The following is a 9,832-nucleotide window of genomic DNA, read 5'->3' as shown; positions in this document are numbered from 1 at the left end:
ATAGGTTTGGTTGATATGCGTATAGGGTTAGATAGCAAGTCCCTGAATGTCAGAAAAGAGGCGGTTTTCTGTTTCTAATTAGTTCCAAGTTGTGGCGACCCCATCAACACCAGATACCAAGTGGACGAGGGGTGGAGATTCTACCATCTTGTGCTATGTGTGTTATCTGCAAAAATATAAGAACTGATGTTAGGAACAAGAGGTGGCTCAGACTTCGTGAACTGGCAGACCTTGTGCATGTCAGGTTAATCGTAGTTGAACCCAGAGCTCTGTTACTTTTGTACAATATACTGGTGTTAAGAATAAAGCTGATTATATCTATCATTAAACGAACGCGCGAGGAATGAGTGTCTGAAATACAGAGATACCTCAACAACAATCATACACACATAAAAAACATATAAATACTAACAAATGAATGAATAAACAAGAGGAAAAGTTAAAAAAAAAGAGATTTAAAATAAGTAAATAAAGTATATAAATGAAGAAATCTGTAAAAAAGGCTTTTAAAGAGCCTCAGATTCAGTTAATCTGATTGATTGATTGATTGATTGATTTATTGATTGGGGAAGATGATTCCAGCATTAGGATGACTCAAACAGTCACAAGACAGTGACGGGATTCCCCCTTTATTATTTTATAGTTTTATTTTCTGTTTATTTTATGAGCTCACGTGAGGCAATAAGAGGCAACATCAGTGAGTCACAGTTTCACCAGTGTGTATTTAAATGGTTCATCTGGTTCATAACCTTTACCCTTAAAGGACAGTGACATATTTTATATATATAATATTTTTATATTATAACAGAACAAACCCAAACACTGGATGACTAACTGCAGTAAAACTAGATATTAGCATGAATTTGGAGCTGATTTTGAGTTTTTTTATTTAAATCATACATTCAGTGTTTTCTTCTTACTGAGGCTTTGACCATTGTTCTCTTCGCTCTTTGGATGTTTCATCACTGTGAATGAGGGAGACCTCAGTGATTCTGGAGGCTTAAATAAAGGTTTTGAATTGAATCACGTACATTTCTAAAGGAGGCTGGTCAGCGTTCAGTGTGGATCTATTTCCCAGCTCGTCTGTGGTCTGTACAGTAAATGAATCAAACCCAGACCCCCGTATGACTAAGTTACTGTAACTGTTGTACCTTGTTTAGAGCAGTAAATAGAGTATATTGTATTCACAGAGTGATAAAAAGGTGCAGGCCCTCTGAAAGGACAGGGTCAGGTTCCAGAGAGGTTTCTGTGTGTGAGTCATACTAAAATAAACGCTAAATAAACATAACATGTGTCAGTGAGTCATTATCACACTGTTTAGACTGTCTCTATATTCAGTGTAGATGATAAATAGTTGGCAGGAGTTCCCTGTGACCGACTTTCAACAAGAAGTAGAATGAGGAAACACCAGTCCGACCGGCTATAAATAGTTCACATAAGAACTGTTCATGATGTAATGGAATTACCTAATGTCGTGATCAATAGCTTAATTGTAACTCACATGCTTTATAAGTGAGCTTAACTATTTACATAGAGAGTGAAATGATGAATGTGTCATGAAATATGTTTCTTATGACGAACGTCGTCTCTGGATAGTTTAGTCTGTGTTAGATGAGGGTTTTGGTTGTGTAGCGTGAGAGTTCGGTCTTATCAAGGCTCTTTATCTGATGAACTCACTGCACATTATAGACATTACAGAGAGACAGACAGGTACAGTCAGACAGACAGGCAGGTACAGTCATAGAACAGCTGGTGACCGCAGTGGAAAAAACATAGCTGACAAAGCAACTGTTGTAAGCTAGGTTTATTTAGCTGCTTTGTCCGTCAGGGACCATTTTCTGTCTATAATCATATATTCATCACATATTCATCACATAACAATACCAGGAGACAGCAGCTGTTAAACTGAACAATGAACCCAAACACTGAACACAATAACTGCAGGAAACTCAATACTGCATCATTTTCATCATCATCATGTCGTGTCTGTTTTGTGTATTTTCTTTTTTTTTTAACAATCATATATTCAATCTAAGCAAATGAATTCATGTAGTTTACTTCACAGAATTACACAAATTACTCACTGTGTATAGTTTTTGAGTTTCCTTACACCTTGTGACCCCTCATGAAGCTTTGGCGACCCCTAATGGGGGTCCTGACCCAGAGGTTGGGAACCACTGGAGATAACACTGTTTATCTGACAGTGTTTTAAACTCAACCTGACTGATAATATTTCTTACAAAAAGCTTTGAGCTCCAGTTTGTTCCCTTTAAAGCCTGTATTTTTCTGATTGTGTCCAAATGTTAGGCCTTTTATTTATTCCATCATCTCGTCTATTTTATTATTATTATTGTTGTTGTTTGTGATGGAATATGCTTTATCTGTTTCATTGTTAGTATTTATGTTGACTGTTTCTGAAATGTTTCCAATCCTCCTTAAATAAATAAAGTTTATTAATATAATTATTATCATGAGAATTATATTTTAAAGGTCCAGTGTGTAACATCTATTGTCAGAAACTAAATATAATATTAATAGGTCTGTTTTCATTAGTCATCTGAATATGAAAATCATTGTGTTTGATCTTCTTCTGGTGGAGTCCGCCATCTAAAATTCTTGGTTGCGAGATAAAACTTCTAATTAATTGATTAAGAGAAAGCTACAAACATTATTTTGATAAGTTGTGTTGTTGTGTGAACTGAAATGTTTAGGATTTTTATGAGCGGCCGAATCAACTTAAAAAGTAAAACGTGTTTATGCTTCCAATTATTAAATACTCATTAACACATTTAATTGTAAAGGAAACGCTAATTTCCAGAACACAAGGTAGTACTAATAATCAGTTAATAATCAATAATTAATGACTTTAAATGTCAACAATAATCCGATGGCTGGTAATCATCGTCAGTATTGAAACATCAGTGAAAGCGGGTTCAGTCTCGTGCAGCCTCGTTCTCAAACAAACATGGAAGCACCTGAGACGAACGGCTTATTATTCTCACCAACGTATAAAACTGAAAACAGATCATTTTAACATCTGCACAGAGTTTTTTGCCGACCAATGTTTATTTCCTTGTTGTTGAAGTGGTTCAGCGTCAGTCTTTCAGCTGCAGGACAGAAAAAACCCTTCAATTCCTGTTCAATGTAAAAACACACGGGACATTGCTGTAGTTTCCTGTCAGGTGTTTTCTGGTTTGATTGTTGAGTAGAAAGTCGGTGCAGCGTCGATGTCTGTGGACGAAGGACACAAAACCTTTAACATTTCATTATTCACAGAGACATATTGTTACTAACAGAAAGAAAAAGCAACACAAAGTGACAGAGTTTTGGGGTTTTTCCTTCATTGGTTGGATGTAAAGCAGCCGAGAGAATTCAGTAACGAAGTGAAGCTTCAGGTTTGTTTTTAAAGAGGAAATAAAAGATTAATTCATCTTTTATTGATCATCATCAGAAATCAATATAGTGTCAAATATCAGTGCTGGAAAGATTGCATTCAAATACATCAGTCCTGTTGATGCTCCTACTTTATAAAGTTGTAACCGTAAAACACATCAGATTGTAAGATGATTTATATGTTTTTATATAAATTCTCCCAGTTCCATCAGTAGGCAATGTCACCACCCAGCAGTCCCAGGTTCCGTTGGCCCCTAATGGCCCCTAATGGCCCCTAATCAATTAATATCTAGCTATAGAGTATATGTATACAGTTCCCTAAATATTGACCTTAATTACAATCAATGTTCAATATTCAGTTGTATTATCCTTTGTGCACACACACAATGTCTAAAATATTATAAAGTAGAATAGAATACAACAATATAAAGCAATAAACAAACATATGTGGTTCACACATGAGCTGCATAAAGAGTGCGGATAAAGAGAGCGGCTGTAGTCATGTAGCAGTAATATTTATCCTTCCATCTCCTGCACTCTCTGTTTGTTTTTATTCTGAATCCATTTGTTTTGTTCCATAACGCTGTCAAAATAGAAACTCGGTCAGTCTCAGAATAGCACATTAATGGCTGATAAGCTTTTGTGAGCTTTGACCTCATGCCAACTGTTTATAATGCTGTAACCATGGTGATTTAAGATTTGGACCGATAAGAGCTGGGTAAGAGGGCGGATCTTCCGTCTCCAGGAAGTCAAACATAACAAACACACATGGCCCAGAGGGAAACCTCTTTGTTTGTCACCGGGGATTGGCTAAGGTCAGCCAATCAGAGGCAGAGGAGGGCGGAGGAAGGATTAGTGGAAGAAACAGAGAAAGGCAGAGAGACGAGTTTATACAGTTTAATAATCGTCTGACGTAGTTTTAGTTTACAGTTCAAAATCTCATTCGAATATTTATTATATTAAGATTTTTACATAAACTGTTGGCAGTTATTTAGGGACTATGACAGTGTGTGTGTGTGTGTGTGTGTGTGTGTGTGTGTGTGTGTGTGTGTGTGTGTGTGTGTGTGTGTGTGTGTGTGTGTGTGTGTGTGTGTTTGTTTACCTCGGATCCTGTTTGGTTGCACTTCCTGCGTGATGATGACATCAGTGTACGAGACATCGGGGTCGACTTTACCTGCAACACAAACCTCAGCGTCACACACAAAGCTGCATTTGAGCCTGGAAACAAACAAGAAACCACTCGACTGGTTTTGTGCCAGTTGTGGTTTTGGATAAAAAACCAAAGGAGCAAACAGATACACAATCTTGTTTGTGTATGAAAGCAAATTATTATCTACGGTTCAATACAAAATAACTTTGAGAAAGAAAGAATTTGTTTTGTTTTTGCATTCAGTCTGAATAAGACGTAAAATAATGTAAATAATCCACACATACTGATGTTAATGGACAAACAACTTTACACAGTTCTGTCTTCAAACTCCATTTAACTTCTTTCATATTTTAACATTCAGACGAAGAGGGTTCAGGAGCAGATACAGAGAAATATTCATCAGAAATATATTCTGATTTAATCACAAATGCAGATTGTTGAACTCAGAAACATTATTGTAGCACATTAATAAAGCACTGAATAAGAACATCTAAAGGTGACCATAACAGATCAATAGATTCATTTCCGTTTGTTAAAAATTAATATAAATTCAATTGACAGCATTTAACGCCAAATGGGGCGGCCAGGCACCCGGCCCTGAGTACGGAGCCCTGCAGGGGTCATAAAAGATAAATAATAATGTGGAAATGTGTGCAGACAGATTAAAGGAAGGGAGTGGTGAACAGTGGGTGGTTGTTGGCATTAAAGGCTGCTTTCTGTGGGACCTGCAGACAAAACTATTATAACTATCAGTGACTATTGACTTTAAGGCTGTTGCAGACAGATCACACCCTCACACCCACACCCACATCATGAAGTTGAATCCATCTGCGCTGTTTACCAGCCCCTTCCCATGTTTTATTGATCAGTACGGCAGCCTGTGAGGCACCATCAGGACACAAGAACAACAAGAAAATGTATTTATCAAAAACTTTATCCATCTGCTGATCTGTTGGTTCTGCAGGACACATTTAACAGACAGCCTGAAAGTTACATAAACACACGTCTGACGCACATTTTTCCACCGATGTCACTAAGACCACAAAACAATAGTCTGCTCTGTTTAAATTGAACAGTGATTCAGTTACGTAGGTGGAGACACACCCAGTCCCGTCTGGATCAACTAGACCTGTTCTTTTTATTATTTTTAGCTTTTTATGGGGATTGTTGCGGCCTTAAATGTCTGATTCTACAGCAGCCATCCTAGAAAATGTTTGTAGGCGACTTGTTTCCGGTGAGATTAAAACCGGCTGTTTGGAGGGTTAATGTGAGACACTGGCCATCGTACATGTCTCTTTCTCCAACACTAGGAACAAGCACGTGAGAATTATTGGTTGCATTTGCAGGAAAGTTGCGGTGATTGGACAACATTGCAGAATATCCAGAGATCGGTTGAATTTGCATTAACTGTTTATGTTTGTATGTGTGTGTTTATATCTTTATTTGTTTGTCTGTGAAGCACTTTGTGACTGTAACATAGTGCTGTATAAATAAAGCTTTACGTACTTACTTGCCACTTCCTGGAGGGACTGCACGGTGATATGTTTGCAATGTATTTCTATTTTTATTACTTCATCATCGTGGTTATATGCGGAACTACTGATGTATGATTTGTGTGTGACTGTAACTCATCGCTAAATCACTTTAAAAAAAGATGCTGCTGTTCTTGACAGTTAAAGTGTGGCAGCACAATATGATCAACTTCAGATCAGAGAATCTGTCCCCGGCTGCTGCGTCATGTAATGCAGATGTCTTTTGATTTATTTGAATGTGCAAACAATACTTTTATTGATCCAAGCGGACTATCTGTATGTAGTGATCCATGTCTGGAGGGGATCTTGGACCACTTTCAACACATTCACTTCGACAGCTGACACCACAGAAAGCCAAATGTCACTTTATTGACATGAAGGCGGGCTGACCTTTGTGGCTCCTCCAGAGGCAGAGCAGCAGCAAGAGCAGAAAGAGCAGCAAGAGGCACACGACCACCACGACAGGAAGTAGAATGTATGTGAAGGTGGAAGGCGCCCCATCATGGCGTCCTGCTTCAAAAACAGAAATATACCACAATATACCACTGAATTCAGAAACCACAGGTTAACCTTTAATGCAATAAAGAAACCCCCTAAAAACAACAAGCTGTGTGTACACCGCTGTCGGCCTTTGTGCTGGATGACTCTCACTTTTACACACTGTGATTTAAACATGTCATTTCTGCCGCAATTAGGTCTTTCAAATCAAAGCAAAAACTCAAGTTTGAGGACTTTTTTTAAGTAGCATGGGCTCATGGGAGCTTCAGCTTCTCCCGGTTAGGATTCCTTCAGTGTTCATGGTTCAGGAGGTTTCTACCGGGAGCCCAATGATCCACAGAGGTCTCCTCCTCTCCGAAACAAACTGCTGATTAAAACCACTAAACACACTGAATAAAGCAGTTCCACCTTAACAACCTCTGCTTCTCCCACGCTGTTGGACAGACAAAGGACGTCCTGGAGTGGCTGCGAGCCGAGCTGCTGCTAACGTTAACTCAGCTTGTGTCTCTGATAACTTAAGATCCAGACGTCAGATGACTAAAATCCTTCATCCGGTTTAAATCTAGAGTTAAAAAGCACCAAGATCTAAACAGTGTATGGTAACAATGTGGCTTCAGACTGGATCAACAGTCAATGTATGACAGCTTCTGATCACAATACATATTATAGATTCAACTCAATCTTGGCATTATTAGACAGCAAACCAGCACAGAAAACGTTGTAAAAATAGATTTTTGGGCAGATCTCACCTCTGACAATCAGCCAGCTGTCTGGTGATTGTCCAACTCCAGAGATGTTACACTTGTAGACTCCTTCATCAGATTGAGAGGCATTGTGGATGGTCATGTTTCCCGTAGAGCTGCTCCTGATCAGAAACCCGTCTTTGTAGAAATCAGTGAGATTGGAGGCCGAGGGAGTCCTGTTTGTACAGCGCAGAGTCACATCGTCTCCCTCCATCACAGGAAGAACAGGACTCTCCAGGATCACAGAGCCCCCTGAGGGACAGATCATTATTATTCACAGGATTGTGATGCATCAGAAAACTACAGCAGTTTCTAATTAAACTCACTGGTCACAGTGATGGTGACAGCATCTCTGCACTCTCCTTCTGCAGACTCACACCAGTACACTCCACTGTCTGATGGGTAAAGGTCATCGATGAAACAGAGGGATTCATTTGTTCCATTCCTGGATGTGAAGCACTCTTTGTTGATGTTTTTAGATGTGTTTCTCTTAACTCTCCACTCTTCCTGCTGCCCACAGCTCAGAGACACAGTCTCATACTGGAAGAACTGGGATCTATTGGGAAGGACTCTCAGAACGGCTGCAAGAAACAAAAAGATGGAGGCACATTGGAGATTTTTTATTATAAATGAACCTCAACAGAAAACTTAAGCAAACAAGAACGCTGATGCTGCAAACTCAGCTTCTTCGCAGTCAGTGGCCTCCGAGTTTCGCTACGGATGTTATTCTGAACAACAAGTGAGGAAACAATAAACCATCTCATTTGCATTGATCTCTGGGGTCGATGTCAAGCTGTGCAGAGTTTATTTTACATTAATGACAAATGAATGCACTCCTGACAACATGAAGGCGAAATCAAAGGACTAGAAGTCAGTAGCATCTGCAGCTGCAGCGCATTCATGATGATATAAAAAGCATCGCCCACAAGCAAACATATCAAAATAACTGCTGTATGAACCCACAATAAGATAATTTAGCATTCATACAGATAAAGCTGCAGTTTTATCTCTCTCTGCAGACTTCTGACACCAAAGGTAAAAATTTAATGACAGCTTGTGTGCTTGTTTCCTAATTCATATATGTCTATATCTACATAACAGTAACTATTTAGTATCTATGTGTCAGTTTTGAGGTTGTTGTGTCTGTTGTTAATACAGTGAAATAACTTCCTGGGTTGCATTAGATAATTTCTGGTGATTATCAATTAGTTCTGAGAAATAACATTGTTAAGTGCATGTATTAGAAGCATGTAATTCAGTGTAAAATAACTATTGCAAAGCTTAGTTTCAGAATAATGCTTGTGAACTGATCATTTTCTTCCTTGAATGCATGAAAAAAAGCATCATTTAATCTGGCTGCAGAGGACAGTCAATAGAAAGTATTGAAGTTGTAAACTAACATTAGAAAAATGGACACAGTTCACATCTCAGAGCTAAAAGAGACATTGAGAACTCACCAAGGACAGTGCAGAGTGCCGTTATGTCCATGCTGCTCGGCCGCTGACAGAGACACTGACTTCGGAGGGCTGTGTCACAGCTACTGTAAGGTTGGATGTTTGTGAGAGAGGCCACCGCTTCCTGCTTGAATCGCTTCTTTTTTCACACCTCAAATGTCACAACTTTGTGAACCTGGCCTCCTTTTACTTTCATGACCTGAATTTTGTTGGTTCCTCATACTTAAAAAGCAGAAATGGTTCATTGCCGCTGACTCCCAGAAACAACATGTATGATGTTTGGTTTCCCAACAGGCCTGTTACTGGACCTTTGTCTTCATGGTAACGATAATGAGGGTTAACACTGTCGCAGTTTGGATGGTTTAGGAAAAGATAATAGTTGGGTTAAAATAAGTATGTTACATATGTGCCGTAATTTAAAGGTCCAGTGTGTAGGGTAAACACACTGGCTCTGTTCCATTTAGTGTGGCAGGGTGCTGCTGCTGTGCACTGGAAAGGCTCTGCTACACTGTGTATTACTACGGACACTAGAGGTAAACAATAAAGCGCTGCCAAAAACAACCTATTTGCGTGCATTTAAATCTGACTCAACATAACAGTGAAAGCCACAACTCTTAAATATGGCTTTCCACAACACAAAACAACTCATGGTGGTCATTTGCATCAGTTGCTGTTGTGCCACCAGTCATGGAAACACAAGTCACGTTGTGTAGACATGTGTCATATGTGCGGTTGACTTTACTTCACATATAGGTCACAGATACACAACTGAATAGTAATTTATTGATTAAAGCAAAAAACATTCCCTGTTCCCAGATTCTAAAAATAAATCCATAAATGTATGGAGAGAATTCTGTTCCTTTATTATTCAATCAAATAGAATAGATTTGAAACCAAAAAAGAGATTTGAGAGCAAAAAGAGTAAGTGGCAATCAAAAAAATTTTTTTGAGATCGAAACAGAACAGGTTGCAATTGAAAAAAAAATATGAGAGAATATATTTCTTCAACTTCAATCAAAACTAATGTTTGTACGTAAAAACATACGACCATTTTGCGTCCTC

The 9,832-nt window shown here is 38.7% G+C and overlaps 1 protein-coding gene across 1 annotated transcript; it reads right to left on the bottom strand.

The window, feature by feature from the left end:
* Nucleotides 1-1,789: 1,789 nt before the first annotated feature.
* On the bottom strand, nucleotides 1,790-8,860 carry LOC127378161 (low affinity immunoglobulin gamma Fc region receptor II-like). The gene is made up of 6 exons (XM_051426856.1): nucleotides 8,774-8,860; nucleotides 7,643-7,897; nucleotides 7,323-7,568; nucleotides 6,466-6,588; nucleotides 4,496-4,567; nucleotides 1,790-3,231 (listed from the first exon to the last, which is right to left on the bottom strand). Exons 1-6 carry the CDS (start codon nucleotides 8,802-8,804, stop codon nucleotides 3,179-3,181), a joined length of 780 nt encoding a protein of 259 aa, XP_051282816.1. The 5' UTR covers nucleotides 8,805-8,860; the 3' UTR covers nucleotides 1,790-3,178.
* Between the last annotated feature and the right edge of the window lie 972 nt (nucleotides 8,861-9,832).

The sequence above is a fragment of the Dicentrarchus labrax genome, unplaced genomic scaffold, assembly GCF_905237075.1.
Source record: "Dicentrarchus labrax unplaced genomic scaffold, dlabrax2021, whole genome shotgun sequence".
Taxonomy (NCBI): Eukaryota; Metazoa; Chordata; class Actinopteri; family Moronidae; genus Dicentrarchus; species Dicentrarchus labrax.
Note: the sequence above shows the minus strand (reverse complement) of the source record. Positions and strands in the feature narration are given on the sequence as shown.

Excerpts from the sequence above, each read along its gene's own strand:
- LOC127378161 (XM_051426856.1), bottom strand. The coding sequence starts at position 8,804 with ATGGACATAACGGCACTCTGCACTGTCCTTG. Across the intron at positions 6,589-7,322 it reads CAGCTGGCTGATTGTCAGAG|CAGGACGCCATGATGGGGCG; the intron begins GTGAGATCTGCC and ends CTGTTTTTGAAG. Across the intron at positions 3,232-4,495 it reads GCAACCAAACAGGATCCGAG|ACATCGACGCTGCACCGACT; the intron begins GTAAACAAACAC and ends CTTCGTCCACAG.